The sequence below is a fragment of the Spermophilus citellus genome (assembly GCF_964194105.1).
Source record: "Spermophilus citellus genome assembly, chromosome: 5".
Taxonomy (NCBI): Eukaryota; Metazoa; Chordata; class Mammalia; order Rodentia; family Sciuridae; genus Spermophilus; species Spermophilus citellus.
The window spans coordinates 147,202,912-147,225,308 of record NC_138186.1 but is presented as its reverse complement, the minus strand read 5'-3'; the positions used below and the strand labels follow the sequence as shown (position 1 = coordinate 147,225,308).

The following is a 22,397-nucleotide window of genomic DNA, read 5'->3' as shown; positions in this document are numbered from 1 at the left end:
TACCAGAAGTAACGTCAGGAATAAAGATGAGAATGGAACCAGGTATGTGAGGAATAAAAAGCACCTGCGGGTATAGGACAGGAAGAGATGACAGATAGGCCAGAAAGGCAAACAGGACCAGACTACAGGGGAATTTGTGCATCATTTTTAGGAAGCTCAGGAGTAACCCTAGCAGTGATGGAAGACCAGTGAAGGGTGCAGGAGGGCGTCAGGTTCAGCCAATCCTTTTAGTCCTCTGTGGAGGATTCTCCTGGGAGTGTTCAGGTAGGAGACAGCTGTGGCAGTGAGGGGTAGGAGCAGCAGGGACAGAGCAGAGAGAAATAATCGGGAAGTGAAATGGGTAAGACGTTTTAAATTATTGAACGCAGAGTGTGAGGTGCAGAGATAAGAAGGATCCAAAAGTTTTAATTTTGGTGACCCAGATGATGATGATGCTACAGAGGTTTACAGGAAATAGGTGTTAGTTTAGGGGTGACCCAGATGATGACGATGCTGCAGAGGTTTACAGGAAATAGGTGTTAGTTTAGGAGTGCAAACTGATGGTGCACATTGAAGATACATATTGGTTAATCACAGGTACAGAGTCAGGGGTTGAAATTGTGAAAGGGGATGAAGTCAAACAAGGAAAACATATAGAAAGACAAGAAGAGTGGTCCAAGGAAAGAACCCCAGAGAATCTAATACTGGGTAGGGGTAGGAATGGGGTGCAGAGGAAGATAAGCATATTAAGGAGAAAGGAAAGGGAAGGGTGAAGAACCATTGAGAAAGGAAAAACAAACAAACAAAATACAACAATTACAACACAGTCCCCCTCCCTGAAAAAACAAACAAACAAACAAACAACAACAAAAAAAAACAACAATCCTTGACAACTAGTAGTTGGTCTGGCAACCAATAGCAAGGCCATGCTGATTCTTGGCTGATCATAGTTTCACAGAATGTCAGGACCCCACAAGGTCATTCTAATTGTGATAGAAGAAGACAAAAATTAGTCCACTCCATAATCATACTGAACAAAAAGAAAAGCAAAACCACCTAAGTAGTTTCAGTAAAGTCTAAGGAAGTAGGTATTTTATTCTGAGTCATTTCATGTCAGAAAGAGGGATATCTTCTTTTGTGGATAGGGGAAGTTAAAAGAAAAAGACACAATCAATCTAAACTAGATTCCTACGTGTGGGAATGAGTCTGTGGGACAATATTTTGACTACTTATTTTACATTGGCTCTTTGAATCATTGAACCTTCAGATTGTCACCTTGTAAATGAGCTGTTTCCTTGAAGGGTAACTTTAGCATTTTGGAAGCAAAAATAAGCAAAAAATGTACCGCGAAGACCAGACCCTGAGCACCAGGTTTAATTCTGAGCATCATATCTAATGAGAAATGTTAAAAATCCAGAAGGTGTTCAGAGAAGTGCCAAAAGCTGATTAAAAAAAAAAGAAGTTGATATAATAGAAGATTTTAAGTTAACCAAAGAGAAAAAAAAATGTAAGAGCCAAGAACCAAGAGAAGGGAAGAAACATTCAGTGTCAGAAGACTCAAAATACAACCTGATGATCTCAAGGGGAAGGGTCACAGGATACAGTGCTGTCATGGAATGAGCATGACAATTTCACAGTAGGACCTTCTAAAAGAAAGAGTGCTCAGAGATCCCGAGTTATTTCAAGCCTAGACTACATTAACAAGTGTTTGTTGAAATCCTGTCATGTGCCCAGCACTGGGAACTGCAGACACAATGGCAAGAGTTCACATACAGCATCCTTGCCATCATTAAGTCTGTGATGTAGTGCAAGTGGACAAAAACTTACTAACAAAAGGAAATATATACTTAGAATTTTGCAAGAAATATTTGAAAAGGAAAAACACATAGAGTCTTGTGATCATGTATCAGGAACCTCACCTAAATAAGAGTTCAGGAGATGCTTTCTGAGGAAGGGACATTTTGCTAAGATCTGAGGATTATTAGGTCAAAGGAACAGGAGGGAGTGGCTGAGGTGGTCCAGGAGTCCTGCTGTTGACATCTACCACGTTTCCCAGTCATTGTTAATTTATACAGGACATACTTGATTTCTTGGATTTCAGGTGTTGTTTTAACTCAGGCATACATTTTTATTACTAATTCCCATTGGTCCATAGCAGTCAAGCTTTACCATTAATGTAGAATATGAAAAATCATGACCAGCTTCTTTGCCAAATTAATTGACACTAGGAATATTTACCGTGTTCTGGAGAGACTCAGTGGCTCCATATGAAATGGAGGGGACCTTATATCTGGAGTCAGCTGAACAGCCACAACAGAACTCTGTTGAAGGCCTAGGGTCATGCCAGAGATAACCAGGACATCCTCAGGGGATCATTTCAACATGGCCTGGGAGAGGACTGGTCATGGGATGGATGTATATGAGGTAAATAAAAGCTGAAGAAATATCTCCCAACTCTTACGATATATAAGAGAATAAGAAATACTTCCCACACTCTTAAATATTTATGTATTTTTGTTTGCCACATTTTCTTCCTTTATAACCACAAAAACCAAAATTATAAAAATAAAATCTTTTTCTTTATGGTGACAGTTTCATGGGCATGTAACTATCTCTAATCTCATCATGATGTATATATTAAATATATACAGATTTTTTATGTATATCAATAACATTTCTGCCTAAAAACTTTCCTTAATTTTTTTTCAATTAACATTTTTGTCAAGCTCTCTGCAATCCCTGTGTTATCCAGCAGGGGGAACTAGTTAATTGTCTATCAGTCACTATATTCCATTGTATCATGAATAGGCTGGGACAAACGATTGTACTGTCTTAAGATACTCAGTGAATTATGGTTGGTATTCATGCATAGTATTATCAACATGAAAGGTCCCCTTTTCAAATTTGTTAAAGTGAGAAACATGAAAAATCATTACCATCATCAATACCTTTAAGTTTTGTGCAGGCATTATCCTGAATAAATAAATAAATATTTATTTATTTATAAATAAATAAAAAAATTATACTTTAAAATACATGAAATAACCAAATGCTGAATGTTTTCTTTGATATAAGGAGGCTGATTCATAGTGGGAAAGGAAGAGGGAGCATGGGAGGAATAGACGAACTCTAGATAAAGCAGCAGAGTTGGAGGGGAAGGGAGGGAGCATGGGGTTGGAAATGATAGTGGAATGTGATAATCATTACTATTCTAAAGTACATGTATGAAGACATGAGTTGGTATGAATATACTTTATATACAACCATAGATATAAAAATTGTGCTCTATATGTTTAATAAGAATTGTAATGCATTCCGCCGTCATATATATATGTATGTATGTATATATATATGTGTGTGTATGTATATATACATATATGACAAGGTTAATTTATGAGGGAGGAGAGACAGAATTTATATATTCTACACCTTGTATTTTGGCAATTTATGATACTTGTGGAAGTTTTGAAGTTTTATGTGGTGATAGAAAACATTTTATAAAATAAAATTATGCAGATTGAATATTAACATATGTCTTCCCCTCACCCTCTGAGGATCTAACCCTGAACTTTCATTTCCACTGACATTTGTGAAAAGTTAAATTAATTTTTAAATTTATTTTTTAGTTTTACGTGGACACAATATCTTTATTTTACATTTATGTGGTTCTGAGGATCGGACCAAGTGCCTCGTGCATGCTAGGCGAGCACTCTACCACTGAAACAAAAGCCCAACCCGAAAAGTTAAATTTAATTATCCAAATTCTTCCATTTGAGTTCTAATTTTATAAAGACCTCAAGATTCAAATAAACACTTAAAGCGCACACACATAGACCCCCCATATGTGTGTGTATGTATGTGTGTGTGTGTGTGTGTGTGTGTGTGTATATATATATATATATATATATATATATATATATATATATATATGATATTTTGATGCTCATTGCAACATTATGGAGCAAGCACAATCCACATTACGGATGAGGAAATCAAGGAACAAAGAGGTTAAGTAACTTTCCCAATGCTACACAGCTAGTATGTGAAAGCTTGAACTGTCTGGTTCTACAGTGAGAATCATGTTAAGAGCATTATTGTTGGAACCTAGCCAGGGTCAATGTGGTCTCTTCCAGAAATTCTGAACAACTGTTTTCCTTCATTGAACTCACCATTAATTAGCTCTTTTCCTCAAATCCATTGGAAATGGCTACATTGGAATAAGAAAGAGAAGTTACAACTAATTTGAAATTATTCACAAATATTAAGACTCCAGTGAAACTCTTATTTTGTGGAAAACCACTTTGCAATGATCAGTGTTCTATTTGATGTATATAAACATGATTTTTCCTTAAAATATATATTACTGCCAGGCAGGGTGGCACATGCCTGTAATCCCAGCGGCTTAGGCTGAGACAGATTGTGAATTTAAAGCCATCCTCAGCAACAGTGGGGTGCTAAGCAACTCAGTGAGACTCTGTCTCTAAATAAAATACAAAGTAGGGCTGGGGATGTGGCTCAGTGGAAGAGTGTCCCTGAGTTCAACCTCCAGTACCTGCCCCCCCCCAAAAAAAAACCCAAATATATTGCACATAGCTAATTAAACTTATTTTTGTTACTTTTAAAATCTTCAGAACATAAATGTCACAATTTTCTTCACAAAATCTATAATGCATGCAGGTAACTTTTTGTGGAATACCTCTTGTGCTATTCTTTGAAAGTGAAAACACAAATTTTTATCAATGATAGTCTAATTTCGACTCTCATTGACTGAAATGTATCTGTGGCCTCTGAGGCATGGTCATCAAATTCCTTCTTAGGGCAACAGACTGCTTCCAAAGCATAGATGAAAATTAACATCAATTTATACTACACTGCCTCAAGTTGAAGTATTTAAAAAATAAAAGAGAAACTACTCAGTGTTTAAAAAAAAGGAAAAATAATTGCTCCTAATGAAAATATATGAATTTGATTTGTATAAATAAAACTTGGCTTATGTAAAATGCCTAGGGGGAGAATTTCATGTGGTTTCAGACACTGATTTTCTCTGTACATTGATTTTATTCACCCTCAAAAATTGCCATAGAACTGTCTAAAACAATAGTATTTGGTTCCTATTAAGAGTACCAAACTGAAGTACAGAGGGCTAAGTTTGAGACATTAAGTACTTCTCATTTATTTTATATTAAGTTAATACAAACAAGGGATTCAGAAGAACTCTTTGAGGTAAGGGGTAAAATGTGCCCCTCACTGGGTGTTTTAGTCACTTGCCCAAGGCCACCATGGCGCCACACTCTCAGAACTAGTTTCTCCTAATCCTGGCTCCAAGTTGCAGCCCCACCCTCTCTGCCACACCTGAGGAAAAAGGGCTGTAGCGGAAGCTGGCTCCGGACGCTGAGTGGTGGGATTTTTGATGCTGGCCACATGCTGACATGGGTTTTTTTTTTTTTTTTTTTAGACAAAAGTGGGGTTTCAGTAGCTATAGGTTTGTGTAAGAGATTGGACTGCAGCAGAAATGACATTAAGTTATCTAAGGGAAACCAGACGCCGCGCTTCCAAGACTGAAGCCAGTATCTGCTAAACTGTGTTCATTCGTGAAAGTCCCTGAGCTCCCCTGTTGACCCAGACTGGGTGCGAGACACCAGGCCACCCTGAAAACATGGCCTCTGCAGACTGGCCTTTCCCGACCCAGCGGGAAAAGTCCTGTAAACAGATCAGTCTGAAGGGAGCAACGGTCCAAGGTGCAAAGGTGGAGCCCGGGAGGAAGTGGCCACCTCTGCCTGCGCGGTCAGGCACGGGGTCCTGGGTTGGGGTGCGCAGGTCCTGACTCCTATAGGGGCGGGGACAGCGTTGACCCACAGGGACAGCTGGAACACCCAACTCAAACTGCTTCAAGCCCAAGTATCGCCCTGTTGACAGTCACACTAGTGTCGGACGACAGAGCCAAAGTGCGCAGCCCGTGCGCGCAGACGGTCCAAGTGTTAGGAACCACCGTGCTGGAGAGGGGCGGCCCCCAGCGTCCACCCCGCGGGTTGAGGTCCCGCCGGGTGTAACCCGAGCCGGTCGGGTTGACCCGCGGCCCCGCCCTTGCCGCGCGCGCCCCGGGCCGGCCGGGCAGGTCGGGGCGGCGCGCTCTGAGTCACCGGAATCTAGGTGGGGCTCGCGCGCCGCGCCCCCGCGGCCAGCCCCGAGCGGCGTCCTCCCGGGAGCCGCCTCCCCGCGGCCTCTTCCCTTTTGTCGTGGAGCCAGCGCTTGCGGGTCACTCTCCCCGACGCCCGTGCTCCGCGCGCTCCTCTGCTCCGCGCCGCGATCGTCGATATGCTGCGCTGCGGCCTGGCCTGCGAGCGCTGCAGGTGGATCCTGCCCCTGCTCCTGCTCAGCGCCATCGCTTTCGACATCATCGCGCTGGCCGGCCGCGGCTGGCTGCAGTCGAGCGACCACATCCAGACGTCCTCGCTGTGGTGGAGATGCTTCAGTGAGGGCGGCGGCAGCGGGTCCTACGACGATGGCTGCCAGAGCCTCATGGACTACGGTGAGTGCCCACCGCCGCCTCCAGGAAGTCCTCGGGGCTGCGGCTTGGGGGCAGACACAGAGCGTCGGGAGCCCTAACGGGGTTCCAGGCGGTGGCTGCTTACAACAAAACAAAACTAAACTAAACCGAGGTTCTTGTATCCGACCTGAGCTAAAAGAAGCTGCTGTTCTGGATGACCAAAGTCAGGTTCAAAACCAAAAGAAAATGGCCCTAGTTCAAACTATGCTTTTCCCCTGTAGGATTGGTCAATTACCTGCATAAGAAGATTCCAGCTGTTGTGGAGGTTTAGATGAGTAAATATAAAGAAAAAAGTGTGCTTTCTTGGAGACCTACCGAAATTTCTTTCCACTCTCCTTCCTCTTCTGGTTCTTGTGGTTAAAATATAAGTATTAAAATAGCGTGCCTTCCCTAAATAGGTGAATTCCTTTAATTGGATTGAAGGGAAAGAAACTTTTTTTCTTCGAAGAAAGCCCTTTCTGGCAATTTTAGCAGTTACGGTTTCAGGTAAAGTGTTTTACCTGTTGGGCTAGTTCTTGTTTGCTCTTGCTCTAGGGAGTGCCCTTTTGGCTTAAGCATTGGCATGGCTGTTTAGAATACTTATTTTAATCTGATTTGATATCCAAATAGCAAACTCATCATATACATCAGCGAAGTGTAGGGAAGCAGAGTTGGCACATTTAATTCCTTGCAGATGGAGTGTTCTATTTTCCCAGGCTGGAGGAAGCCTCAGTCAAGTACTATGGTTAATGGACAATAGTTCTTTTAAGAAAAGGCATCTTCTTTTTCAGGGGAATCTCTGCCCCCCAGGGTAGATATGAATAATAGCCGGAGTCTATTGTGATTGGCATTGTGTAGAGAGTGGGGTCCTGTGGACATCATAGAAAGCCTGGTGCCAAATGAGACCTCACCATCTAAGTGATATAGTTTTAAAGAGGAAGAAAGCAGCCTTGCTTTTTTTTCACCACTGACTTGACTCTTTTCCTGAAGGAGCCTACAGTTTCCAAACAAATCCTGTTCATTGGTGGTTCTGGGCCCTGTTATCAGTGGCTAGGCCTAGCCTCACTCTTAGGGAATCATTTGGAAGTTCCCACGGTGGACTTTCCTGAAAAGGAGGCAGGGTTCCCACTAGGCAGGTAATAAATGAAGAGACTGCAGGGAATTCCTGCTTTTCTTAAAGCTTCCCCACCCCCCTCTGAAAATACACAAACACAAACACTTTGCCTGCTAAGGTTTGTATTGTCACAAGTATTTTAGGGCTTTAGAGGGAATTAATTACTTTGAAATAATATAATTATCTTCTAGGTAAAATGCGTTCAAACTCAGTCTCCTGTAGGAGATCTGCTCAGGGTTTTTTTTTTTTTTTTAAACAAACAAACAAACAAACAACAACAACAAAAAAAACCAGATCTGGGTAGTTCTGAGACCAAAGGCTCCTATGCAGACCCAAAGAACACCCAGTAATCCTCCACATATGAGGTAAGCTGGTAGAGCCATGTCCCACTCTTGTTGGGACATGATTTGGCCTGCTGGGCCCTGGCTGTGACTGCAACCCTCTTTTGAAACAGGCACAATGCCACTTTAATGTTTCTTGTTCGGCTGGGTGAGCTCACCTTTTAGGGTGCGGCTGTTTCAGCCTTAAGCTGATATGGTAGTCAGTGTATTGAAGGGAATAAGCAGGTTTTGTTTCTAGTTTGGTGGATTTTATTTCCTTTAGATAGAGAAGTCAGAAGCATTATCTTTTTCATTGTAAAAAACACACCAGATCAAGAGATCAAGTGCATGGTTCCTTTGAATTTGTTACAGAAATTGCCCTTTGGAAAAGCTCAGTTTTCCAAGTGAATCTTGAAAAGTCTGTCACTACCTTTCTGATGCAGCACACCTTGTTTTCATAAATCAATAGTGGCTTTGACATCTCAATTGAGTTACTTCTGTCACCTTTGCAAAGATAGTGAAGTGTCAGTAATGGCTGTGGCTCAGGCCCTAGAATCACGCCACAAATCCAGGAATGGCTGTTGGCCATGGGAAGAAGACAGCTAGATATGAAGCCAGCAGAGGGGTCCACCTCCCACCACTGTAGACAAAGATGAGCTTAAGTGCTTGTTCTTCCATCCATCTCCTGCATGGACTGTTTGGCTAATTTCATCCCACAAGTGTAGAAATTGAGACTTCTGTATTATAGGGTGATTATCTAGGCATCTATGAACTCTGTAGATTTTCACATAGCTCTTTAAGGCCTGCTGAAAACAATGTTTAGCTGAGATCACACTTATCTCAAATGCAGTTTGCAGTTACACACACTCCCACATAGGTACAAACATGCAGCAGGTTGTGCAAAACAGATCACCATGGGTGGCTTTGACCAAAGTGATACCTCAGTATAGAGAACTGAGTATGATCATTTTTTAAAAACTTGATGTGTAGTAGGAAGTAAGTATCCCGATTACCATTGTAACTGTTAAGAAAGTAGACCTTTTCATTACTGTGTTTGACCAGTGCTTTCATTAGGTGTAAATATGTTCTTTTTGTGGTAAAGACACAGGTTATTTCTGGCAAGTATTGGCAATAATACTAAAGAATATGAATGTTTTTATAAAGGCAAATAATTCCTTAGCACTACAAATATGAAAAACAGAACACTATTCTTCCTTGTTGGTGATTTAAAAAAAAATTTTTTTCAGATGAGCAAGTTATCTCATTTTTCCTTGTAAATGAGTCAAATCATATTCAGAATATTATCTTTTACATTATGGTAATAGCTAAACTAAAGCCTAGCTTAACAGATATTTGTTTGAATTTTTTGATTTGTATATGTCAAGAGGGAAAAGAAAATCGAGGTTTACGACTGAAATGGTCATCCAAAGTCACCTAAAAATAAAATGTGAGATTCAGCTTGAATGTGCATTACACAGCTTAGTATTCCTGAGCTGCCAGCACCTTTCTAGTTTTAAGGACAAATTAATCAGGAATATAGTCTAAGCTTTGGCTATAGAGATTTCAAATCGGGGCAGGCTCTAGCTTGTCAGTTTGGAGAATAATGGGTGTGAGTTATGGAACAGAGGAATAGAAGAGAAAGTGGAGAGTTGTTACCTGGAGTCTGAACTCAGAAATGCAGAGCCTCATTTTAAATTAATCAATTAATTAATTTTTGGTACTGGGGAGTGAACCCAGGGGCGCTTGTCCACTGAGCCACATCCCTGGTCTTTTTTACTTTTTGTTTTGAGACAGGATCTTGCTAAGTTGCTAAGGCTGGCTTTGAACTTGCAATCCTTCTGCCTCAGCCTCCCAAGTCTCTGGGAGGTCAGGCATATGCCACTGTGCCTGGCCAGAGCCTCGTTTTCCCCAAAGATACCCTTTGAATACAACCAGATACATCCAGTGTTTTTCACAAGAAATCCCTCTTGGAAAACTCAAAGAACCAGAATTTATATGAAACAATTTTAGATCATTAAGTCCTATGGTTCTCAAAAGTGTAGAAAATGAGAATAATAATTATGAACTCAATAGTTTACATCAGGCCAAATTCAACTTACAGGATTTCATTTTGAGATTATACTCTGTGGCCTTTGGGCATGTCGGGGTAAGAGACACGCTCTTTATTCTTTATTCACATTCTTATTTTATGGCATTAGACATTAGTGGGCAGATGACTCTGTATTTCTTCACATGTGTGTGTGTTCACATCCTTACACAATAGATTAAAAAGTTGGCCACTCTGTAGTTTAAATATATACTGATTTGGGGAGTCTTAAAGTCTAACCAGTCTTATAGACTGGTCTAGTGTATTGCTGCTCTTAGCAGTTGCTACCCCAGGGATCCTCAGTCCCTTTCCTGTGACCTAACTTGTCTCTGCCATGTCAAGTCACAGACTCCTGGACTGTTAGAATTAAAGTGCATCCAGTTCAAGCGCTGGACAAAGCCCCATGCTCGTTAACTTCGGCTGATGAGCAGGTTCCTTTTATTCGGCAACTTCATTCTGTTCCCTGACTGATGCTATTTGTTTACAAACACCCCATCTCACACCGACTGAGCTGGAATGTGCTTCCCTGGATTTCTGCTTTCCAGTTTCTTTCTTCCTTCGGACAGATTTTAAATATTTAAGGGTCCCCAATTCATTGCTAATTCTCCTGTCTTCAAAGTAAAAATTCTCATATTCCGCTTCTTCCTGTGTAGGAGGGCTTGCTCGTTCACTGATTAGATGAAAGACGACCATAACGTGGTGGAGTAGGGTAGCTCTGTAAGAGCACAGTGGTAAGTAGTCACCGCCTGGCCCAGTTTCAGGAGAAAATGTGGAGCATGTGAAGAATCTCACACCAGCTGTGGAATGCTGGCCCCTGTGGTTCTCCCTGCAGTTCTCTGCTGAACTATTCCTTGCAGGAAGGCGGCATCTTCCTAAGTAGATTTGTTTTGTTTTTGCAAGTCCACTCTGTTGTCCTCTGAATTTTTACCACTCCAGGTGTTACATACCAGTAACATCAGCAGGATCAGGGAGGTTTAGTGCCACATCCACTTACTGAATCAGAATCTGCATTAACAACTTCTCCTTTTGAGTTTCGGAAGCACTGGTCAAGTCAATACAGATGACCTCCTCATTGACTATGCAAAAGAGTGTTTTAGAGTATAGTACCTACTCATGCTTATTTATGGATAGGTAGGACCTTTTACTTTTTTAACTATGATTTCAATTCTGCCTGAATGTGGCATAAAGAACCTCATAGAAACAATATGAAGATATCTGACAAAAACTCAGCTCAGGTCCCCTCGGTGGGGCCTTTGCTATTACTAATAGACGAATCCTTCATTCTGGAAAGGGAAGAAACCCTAGTTGGGTGACATTGGTGACCTGGAGCAAGGAGAAGGGCGCTGATGGTTTCAGTCTATTTGGTGTCCATGTAAAACACCTGAAGAATTCAGCAGATCCATGAAAGAAGCACTCACTTGGGGGAAAATAGTAGTACATGGTCTCCAAAATATCACCAGCAACATTAAAAATATTAGCAATGTTCTCCTTGTTTTAAGATAAGCGTCTCCCCCACCCCTGCCAAACTGTAGTTTATCATTTCTAGTTTGACCCTCAAGGTTTTTGTTTAGTTTTACCTTTTTCTTGTCCTTGCTGGTCTTTTCCTACCCATCTCTGCCCTGTAACATGTGTTCTCCTGTATAATTTCTGGAGAAAAATATAGGATGCTTTCTCATACAAACAACAGAAAAACCTTAGAAATATTTCCCAGGAAAACTCCAGTTTCATTAGTGGCCATTGAATAGTTTTCATGTTCTTGATTTAATGTTGAATTTTGGCAGGTTTGATGATAAGCTGTTGTTCATCCATTTTATTTGAAAGTGGATTTATTATGCTGGTTTCTTTGACAACATAATCTTCTCCAAGTGGTACTTACTAAATCAACTTAGGACATAGAGTACATATATAAACCAAATTGGTGTTCCCCTGTGGAAACAAAACAAACAAAAATTCCTACGCAGAAACATAACATCTATTTCTCTGGAGTGCCGCTGGCTTTTGTTGTCTTAATTCGGGGGCTAACAACTGACAGTGAGAACCTTCCCTGGTACCACATGCGTGCAATTAATAAAGGCCTTAAAATCTGGAGTAATGAAATAGTAATGAAGGAAAGACTTGTGTTTCGAAAAGATAAGATGAAGACTGCATATGAGGAACTATAGGCCATCTGTTAAATCATAAAAGAAGTTTAGATTTAGGACCAATTTTAAAAATTGATGTTTTCCATTAGGGTTGGTAATGTGGTGTAATTTAGATCATATAAGAAATATGAATAGTTCCAAAAGGGCTGGCTAAATTTATAGATATTGGGCTTAGCCTGGACAGCTGAGTCAAAATTAACTTAGGATAAATACACTTAACTTTTTACAAAATTATATTGTGGAGAACAGCCCTGCTCTAAGCCTGTAGGACTGATGATTCCCTTCTCAGAACACTGGGCCTCAAGCAGCCTGCTCAGACCTGGTATGGTCCCTCTGATCATTTTACATCAAGTCACGGACGTGGGAAGCCGCTTGCCCTATGTGGAGCGGTCTGTCATTCCTCAGTGAGGACCTTTAAAACCGTGCCAAGATTTCTGTCTAAATGATAGTTAAATGATTCAATGTGGGTGTTTCCATGCTGTAAGGAGCAGGTTTTACACGTTCTACAACCAAGGTGGCCTTTCCCAAGACAAAATATTGCTTTATTTCCATTTCGATTTTCTTTAGACTCAGCACTTTAAATAATCAAGACATTAACTGAATTAATAGGAACAGTTTCTCAAAATGGCCCAATTTGTATGGATGTCCACTTGTTGGCATAAGGCTGGGTGAATTAGCTTACTGTTTCTTTTATTTAATTCCTTTCAAGTACCTGAAACTAAGCATAAATTATACTTCAGTTAAAATGTGGGAGGAAGCAGCAATAGCAATAATCTGTGTTAATTTTCCTCAAATAAACAGGTAGAATCATTATTTATTTTATAGTAATATTACACATAACTTATTTAGCCAGACTTTTAAAACATGGATCTGTGAGTAGAAAAGTTGGTTATTGAAATGGGTTCCTCATGAGGATGTTTTTTCCTGTATTATTGAAAGCTCTCCTCTCCCTCGCAGCGAATTTCATTATGTCTGCAGTCTTCCACATGCACATGGAATTGCAGAGTATCAAATTTATGAACTCATACAGGGAAAAGTAAATCTTTGCTCATTTGAATTTAATGATCGGATTTGTTTTTTTGGTTCGGGTGGTACCGGGGATTGAATTTAGGGGCACTCAGCCACTGAGCCACATCTCCAGCCCTATTTTGTATTTTATTTAGAGACAGGATTTCATGGAGTTGCTTAACACCTCTCTTTTGCTGAGTCTGGCTTTTCGTGATCCTCCTGCCTCAGCCTCCTTAGCAGCTGGGATTACAGGCACTTGCCACCACCCTAGGCACAATTGGATTTAATTAACTCAATGGCTAGCAATAACCACACACTCAAAAATCTATAGAAATGAGACTATAATTGACAGAGGGGTACATACTGAAATTTCTGGGCTCCTTTTTGGTAGTGCTATATCTATTCTATGGAGAGTTTAAGTATGAATCTTAGTTGTTCTCTAACTCTAGTATGGATATAAGAAACATGGTACTACCAAAATGCGATTCCATCTCTGATTCAGTTAAGTCTGGAGGGAGGTGCTGGAATCTCCATGTTTATTGAACACCACTGATTAAAACGACAGTATGGTCTATGGGCTACACTCTGAGGCAGTCTAGTTAATTAATGCTCCTTCTAAAACATGGTCCCTTCTCTCTTAAAAGTTTCCATACTTGAAGGACAAAGCAAAAGTGAGGAAAAAATTCACATTTTGATTTTATTCACTTCTATTATAAAATCAATTGGACTTTCCTATGTTGATCTTATCCCCCAAATCTCTCACTGATCCGACAGGATGAGCAAAAGGATTTTGAAGGAAGTAATAAAAACCATAAATATAAAAGTGGGTCTAATCATCCATCATCTCAGCCCCTCCAGAGTGGTGCTATTAAGGTGGAATTTGTGGGAAAACAGTATTTCTGGGGACATATAAGAATGTTTATTTTTCCTAATAATCTGTTATATCTCAGTCATTCTTGTCTCTAGAGGAAGCCCTGGAAGGAGTGTGGAAACTGGAGAATGTAGTGGAGGAATTTAGCCCTGATTTGTTTCGTGTTAAATAATGAAAGTTGTAATAGGTGAAGATAGGAAAGTGGACTAGATGGCTGAGGAACAGTCTATGGGATGGTGCAGAACTGTGCAAATATAGAATAAAATAAAAACTTGAGTCCTGGAGAAAAGCCATAGAAACAGAGGAGGGTCTTTGTGAGCAGTGACCTCTGGGGAGCTGGTGATTTGCACACAGCAGCACTCATCCTTACATGAACCTTGCAATAAGCATTTTTAGCTGAGTGACATCTGAGTTAAGGCTTGAGGGAGGTAAAGTCATGCAGGCAACAGTGAGAAGAGTGAGGAGACTAGCATGAAGCTAACAGGTGGCAGATGCAGGGTGTAAATGAAGTCTAGCTGCCTCCAAAACCCCTGTCTTTCCTGCTGGCTCATGTCTTTGTTTGACTTGGAGCACCCAAATGACCTAGAATTGAGGGAGAATGTTGTCTGCTGTGTGGTGTGTTAGAGAATAGAAGTAAAACCTGGGCAAAGGGCAAATGAGTTTCCTTTTCAAATGCAATAATGAGTAATAGGTTAAGAACGTGTTCTTCCAATAAAAGATGAATGGGTAAACAAAATATCCATAAGATAGAGTATTATTCAACCACCAAAAGGAAGAAAATATTGATTCATGGTGTAATGTGGATGGATGAACCCTTGAAAAAACTACCAGGCTCAGAGAAAAAAAGCCAATCACACAAGACTACAGGGCATATGATCTTGGGAAATGTCCAGAATAAGTACATTAGATTAGTGATTGCCAGAGGCTGGGGAATGGGGGGCTGGGAAGTGATGGCTCACAGGTTTCTTTTTGGGGTGATAAAGATTTTCTGCAATTATAGTGATGAAGCTTGCACAACCCTGCGAATATAGTGAAAACTATGAAGTTGTACCCTTTAAAAGAGTGCATTTTATGGCATCTAAATTGTATCTAAAAACTTCATATTTTGGATTCAGACAGGTTGGAAATCTATCTAAACCATTTACTAGCCATGTGACTGTGTGCTGGTTATCTGAACTCTTAAAGCCCAAGTAAATCCTTGTTTCTAAACTAGAACTGAAACTCTTGTGAGCCTAAGAAGTTGTGAGGACTCAGTGAGCTAGTCAGTGTGTCCTAAATGCTAGTTTTCAAGCTCTAGATCCAAGGTTGTATGCAAAGAGTGTTTAGAAATCAGTGCTGGTGGAGTGACTGGAATTGTAGACTGGAGTTGTCTGTATGTGTATCATGGATGGGTTTTCTACATAAGGGGCCCATGTAGGTTCCTCAAACCTAGAACTCATCCTGATTCTCTTTCTAGGGCTAAGATCAATAATTAAGAACTATTGTGCAATAAATTCTGAATACTTAAGAAAGGAAAAATTTAGGCAGAAATTTAGCAAGTCGGTTTGCTACCAAACTTGTTGTAGAATCATGGCTGTTTTTTTTCATTGTTTTATTTAGCATCTCTGCCTAGTTATAAAGATATATTTTCAGTTGTTATTTTTGTATGAAACCAAACATTAATAGAAAACAAAAGCTCTTAAAGGTTTTTGAAACATTTCCTACAAAATTTGTAATTTAAATTCTCTAATACTACGAATGTTTAGTATGATCATGTTGTGTTAGAGCTTGGTAAAACCTTTTAAATATATCTATTTATATGGCAAATTTATTTAATAAGAAACAGTTTAAAGAAGCGGAACTTCCATTTCAGAGATGTAAACATTTATCCCCAAACTGAGGGGAGTAAACATTTCCCGAGTCTCAATAGATGAATAGTCTGTATATTTTAATTGCCTCATCTTCCCTTGAAATGTGAAGGTACTTAAGTATTGTCAAAAGAAAACTGTCCCTCCACACAAATTTTGCTAGTAGAAAGAAAAAATAAAACCCTATTGATAAAATTTTTTTTTTTATTTTAGGTGGACACAATAACTTTATTTTCACGTGGTGCTGAGGATTGAACCCAGTGCCTCACATAAGAAGCAAGTGCTCTACCACTGACCTACAACCCTAGCCCCCTACTGTTATCTGATAAGCAGTTTTTAAATTTGACATGTCTGCCTGATTAATCTGTTTCCCTTTTCTTGCAGCATGGGGAAGAGCGGCGGCTGCCATGCTCTTCTGCGGCTTTATCATCCTGGTCATCTGTTTCATCCTCTCCTTCTTTGCGCTCTGTGGACCTCAAATGCTTGTCTTCCTGAGAGTGATTGGAGGCCTCCTTGCTCTGGCTGGTAAGACTGGGTGGCAGCAATTTTTCCTTTATATCTACAATGGACATCATATATAATTATGGTTTCTGATCTATTCTTGGAAATAGCTCACCAACAGAGGATTCCTTTCCTCTTGTGCCTTAGACAGTATATTATGCTTCCCATTCAAGTGACCAAGTTATTCTGTGGGTGCCCCTCTCTCTCCTAAGTGGCTCCATCCACTGGTACCTACCTACCTAAGGGACCAGAGCTATATTCCTCTGGAAGTATAGTGATCTTTAGAGTAGTTCGTAGTCCTGGCCTCCTGTGAGCCCTGTGCTGAGGAGACCTGAGTGTCCCTGTATCACTTCACTTATTGAAAGAATTTTGTGACTTTGTGATATGGTGGGTCATGAAAGGGTTTTCTGCATTGAGGTGGGGAGGGACCACAGCATAGAGCTTGTGCCAGGGGAGATTCAGACATAGGTAATGTGAAGAAATCCAGTTCTGCAGGTGGGTAGGGCTCAGAGTGGACCTTTAATAGTGGAATAGAATGTCATATAATAATAATATAGGAATTTAGGAGCAAGAACTATTTGAAATTTTTGTCAGGCACCTGACAAAGGGACAAGACCTCAGCTACAGAGCTGGATTCAGATGCAAAACTGGATTTTCTGAGGAGGAGAAAAAAGAAGGTGCTAAAAAGAGCAAAGCCAGGCCACAGGCTACAGATACCAACCAAGGCTCACAGGACCAAAGCAGACTGCAGACCTTGGGACAGATATAACGTTAGCAGATAGTCTTGGAAGCTGGTTGATAGCCTTGTCTCTAAGATTGAACATGAGCCAGGAGGGAGACCACTGTATGCTGGGTTCCCTGTGCTGAGATCAGTTGAGTTTGCAGAGCGTAGGGCCACACAAATGAGGAGTGAGAAGACTTGGCTGAGAGGAAGGAGCAGCATCAGAGAATGACCAGCACAGTCCTGGCCCAGCCTTTCCATTGGACAAATTTCTCTTGTTTGAAAAACAAAAGCTTACTCTGTGCTTTTCATGTTTCAAAGTTTGCTTTTTGCAAAATATTTTAAAAATCAGAAGTAACTTGGAATTACAAAAGATATGAAAAACCTTGCTGAAACCTGCGCTTCTGTTTGGCTTTTCATAGTTCAAATTTATGAGAGCTCATCACAGGAACATATTTGATTTGTAATTCTTTCCTTTCCCATGCCTTAGAAGGCTAGATGGGTACCTGCTGAAGTTGCCATTAGGAACAATATGCTAGGATATTAATCTTAGTTGAAGACTCCTAGAGAATTCTATGTGACTGCTAGGTATGCATCCAAAAGAATTAAAAACAGAAACTTGGACACACATTTGTAACCACGGGCATAGCATTATTCCCAATAACCAAAAGGTGAAGCAAAGTATTCATCAACATATGAATGGCCACACAAAATATGATACATAGATACAATTGAGTATTCTTTGGCCATAAAAAGGAATGAAATTTTGATCATGTTACAACATGATGTACCCTGAAAACGTTATGCCATGTGAAATAAGCCAGACATAGAAGGATAAGATATTACTCCATTTACATGAAGTACCTAGAAAAGGCAAATTCATAGAGACAGGAAATAGATGTTTCCAGGGGCTGTGAGTAGGGGAACTGGGAGCTATTTTTTTTATTGGATATGGAGTGCATGTGAGGATAGTGAAAGAGTTTTGGATATAAATAGTGGTGATGGTTATTCACCCTGCGAGTGTACTCAATGCCACTGAATTAAACACTTATGAACAGTAAAAAATGATAAATATTATGCTATGTATATTTTACCATGATAAAAAATATCCTGGGAAAACTCCTTCAACCATTGCTCTGTCTTAGCTTTAAAACAGTAAGGTCAAGTAGTGGCTGTCCAAGCTAACAAGGTAGCACGTATAGAAAATTAGTTCTAGTGCTCAACAGGTTTATAGCTGAAAGGTCCTGCTTAACCTGTGTTCTCATTTTATAATTTAATATTTACCCCTTCCTTTAAGGTTTGACAAGGAAATGTATATAGAAGAATAAAAAGTCAAGACATCTTAATGCATTTTTGGTGGTAATAATGTTGAATAATTCTTACTTGTTTTTAAAGATATATTTCACAGCAAAAGTTATTTTTAATTTTTATATAATATTGTTAAAATCAGAAAAGTTGAACACTGATACAATTTAAATTTTGCAGAAATTCATCCAAATTATTATAAGAACTTCATGTATAATGAACCAATCAATAGCTAACATTGATTACCAGAAAACAATATTTAACATTTATTTAACATTTAACATTTATTACTAGGAAAATCAGAGGTCAGTATAGAGAAGGATTACTTTTGTAGTGTGTCTTATACAATATTTTGCAGTGTGTGAAGGACAAGCTTAACTAGTAGCTTTGCTATTTAGAGTATATAAGAAGACAAGAAGAGAAACATTTAAATTGAGTTGAAAAATAGAAGCAGCAAATCAAGATATGGAAACATCTACTGCATTTCTAAAAAAAGAAGAGAACTTTGTGCACTTTGGGGCACATCTGTGGAGCTAGTAGAAGAAAATTAAGATAATGAAAAACCTGGTGGTGAGGATTAGACATTCCCTGCTGCGTTCCTAGGTACAGCCAGTTGGTGCCTGCTCTTGAGAGCGGTGTCTTAATGGGCTAAAATCCGTTCCTGCCCTTGGACTTGGCAGTGTACCTGAGAGAAATAAACACATCAAGGCAAAACATAACTTAGCATGTAAATACTGTTATAGTTTTATAAAATCTTGCATTTTCTTTGTAACTCCAAATGTAGATTCTATAAACTTATTGGCATTTTAAGCAACTTTAAATATGATGATTAATCATAATTAATGCTGTGATTTTTACAACACAGCATTCAGAACTCTTTTTTTTTTTGAGAAGACATAAATTTTTATTGAAAGGATGGTGGAGTGAAATATTGAGGTCAAGAATGAATAAGTGGGGGCTAGGGTTGTGGCTCAGTGGTAGAATGCCTGCCTAGTATGTGTAAGGCAGTGGATTCAAGCCTCAGCACCACATAAAAATAAAATAAAGGTATTGTGTCCACCTACAACTAAAAATATATATATTAAAAAAACAATGAATAAGTACAGATCATTACCACATCCTACCTGTGTACAGTTACCACCCAGACAATCCATATGGTGGATTAATCTACCAATTAGTTTACAATTCTCATAATCTAATCATTTCTTTTTTAATACTAAAAGGTAGCTATCCTTTATTAATATATGTATTTTTTTCTTATTTGTTCTTTTTAGACATACATGACAGTGGAATGTATTTGACATATTATTCATACATGGAGTATAACTTATTCTAATTAGGACCCCCATTCTTGTAGTTGAACGTGATGTGGAGTTACATTGGTTGTGTATTCATATATGAACATAAGAAAGTTATTTCCAATTCATTCAGAACCATTTTTGACATAGGTTTTCCTTTCCACATCCTCTCTTGTCCTTCCCTAAAGCATCCTGGTTATTCCTTTGTTTTATTCTTTCTGTTCCTCCAACCTGGGGTGCTATTCCCTGTTCCCTCTGTCTCTACATTACTCTTCACCTTCTCTATGGGATTTTCTGGTGATTCTCCACATTGATCATTATCACCATGGCTTCATTGTTTCATTTAGTCATTCACTTACCGAATGAATTTTCCAGTGATACATTAGTTAATATCAATACTGAATCATATGTGTATGCAAGTGTGTGTGTATGTATGGATATTTGTAATTTTGCTAACCCTGAATATATTAATTGTATTTGGCACAGGAAACATGAAGATGAAAAAAAAAAGACTTCTTTACCACTCTGCTTTCTATTGTACAACACAAATTTACAACAGGAGAACAATATAGGCAATATAAAGTGATTCTCTTACTGTGTTCTGTCTGTATTTCATATAGTTGTTATATGTGTCAAGCTGTTCGGTGCAAGGTGTCTCTTATTAGCCAATATGGTTTTTGGCTCTTAGTTAACTATACTTCTTCATCCACTTCATGTTTTAGGTGGATTTAACACATATTTAAAGTCAGAAACTTGGTGGGAAGGAGTAATCTGTTCTGTGCATTCATTCATTCATGTCTGCATGCATTAATACTCCGGTATTCTTTTCTTTCCTTCAGCTGTGTTCCAGATCATCTCTCTGGTAATCTACCCTGTGAAGTACACCCAGACCTTCAACCTTCATGCCAACGTAGCTGTCACTTACATCTACAACTGGGCCTACGGCTTCGGGTGGGCAGCCACGATCATCCTGATTGGCTGCGCCTTCTTCTTCTGCTGTCTCCCCAACTACGAAGATGACCTGCTGGGCAACGCCAAGCCCAGGTACTTCTACACATCTGCCTGATGTGGGCAAGGAGTGAAAGAAAGCCCTGCTGCTGACATGGACCAGAGGAGGATGCTTTTCTCCAGCCCACTTGGAAGCTATGATTTGGTTGTGTTCCTATGATTAAACTAGACAAAAGTGCTAAAATAATTCGGGAGAAAAAAAATTTTTAAATAGTGTTGTACTTTCATATTCATCTTTTATATGTTTTGTAGAATACAAAAGGCTTGTTTTGCTAGTTATTAATGCAGTATTTCCTTATATCTGTCTATAACATGCTGCATTTGTAAACGAATATAAACACAAACTTAATAAGGTGAGAAGGAGATGGCTTCTAAGATTTAATGGTCTGATCAAGTTTTTGTTTTTTCCCATATAGAATGGACTGTTTCTAAAAGGGTTAAGGAATAGAGGGAGATGTTGGTAAAAATTATCAGTGACCAAATCTTCAAAATGAAAGCAAAACAAAAAATACTTTTTAAGTCTTCAGCTATTCAAAGAAGCAAAATAATTTCCTAGGAGCTATCACTTATAAGAATTTCTAATTAATGTCCTGAATAAATGCTTCTTTGCTAAGCTTTGCCTTAACTTGATGTGTTATACAGGAAAGTATTGTTTCATGGGTGAAACAGGTTTTGGTATAAAGACCTCTTTAAGTAGTAAAATGTTGAGATGAAAATTTCTCTTTTAAAGTAGTTTATAGAGTTGGGGTGTGGGAAAATGCTATATTAATACATCATACTTGTTTTGTGTCTATGTGTTTAGTACCAATGTAGACTGGACTGAAAGGTGGACCAGGTCTAGTTCACTCTGATTGATGGATCTGATTAGGTCATGTTGTGAAGCCTTAGGAGGCTGTCGCTATCACAAAAGTGCCATTGAAATAGCCCAGGGAGAAGAAGTGGTTTGGATTTTTCATTTTGGGTTTAACTGGGCTGTAATCATATAAACACAGCTCTGATAGATTTTAACTGTAACAAAAACCAACATATAGTTAAAAACCTGGTATTCCTTGGTAAACAGACTTAAAATGTCTGATGTAAAACATACAACAGGAGAACACAGGATGTGAGTTTCTCTAAGTATATATTGGCTAAATTATTGGGGGTTTTTTAAACCATTTTTACTGACATAATGATAACCAACTAATTTTATATATCAAATTATTGTTTTGTAAGTTGCAGCATAAACAATTGCAGTTTTCATTGTGAGTTTTTCCCAATAAACCAGGTTTCAAATCTTTTGTCTAGTTTGCACTTTTTATTTTTTGGTTGTTGTAGCTAATTAGCTATTTTGGGGAAGGGAATTTTTTTAAAAAATGCTGTGAGTGGGTAAGAACATTAGATAAAATGAAAAGTTGCTTTTTCTCAGTTTTAGGGTTTCTTACTTCTTTTAGGTGTTCAAGTATAATTTTTGAAATATTAATGAATCTAGCAGTCTACTCTCTGAGCTTTTCCCTCAATGAATGAATAATCCATGCACCGACATCAGACAACATTTATCCAGTGCTTCTAGCAAAAGGAAACTGACTAAAATTTCTGGTAGGTTCTGATACCCAGGGAAGATTTGTGTGGGCGAAGTGAAGATTCAGATGATCCTCTCCCATCATCTGTGTAAGCCTCTTCCATCATCTGT

At 39.2% G+C, this 22,397-nt stretch overlaps 1 protein-coding gene across 1 annotated transcript; it reads left to right on the top strand.

The window, feature by feature from the left end:
• The first annotated feature begins 5,988 nt into the window (after positions 1-5,988).
• PERP (p53 apoptosis effector related to PMP22) lies at positions 5,989-22,005 on the top strand. Its single transcript, XM_081296379.1, has 3 exons — positions 5,989-6,508; positions 16,277-16,417; positions 20,557-22,005. Exons 1-3 carry the CDS (start codon positions 6,295-6,297, stop codon positions 20,781-20,783), a joined length of 582 nt encoding a protein of 193 aa, XP_081152505.1. The 5' UTR covers positions 5,989-6,294; the 3' UTR covers positions 20,784-22,005.
• Positions 22,006-22,397: the final 392 nt, after the last annotated feature.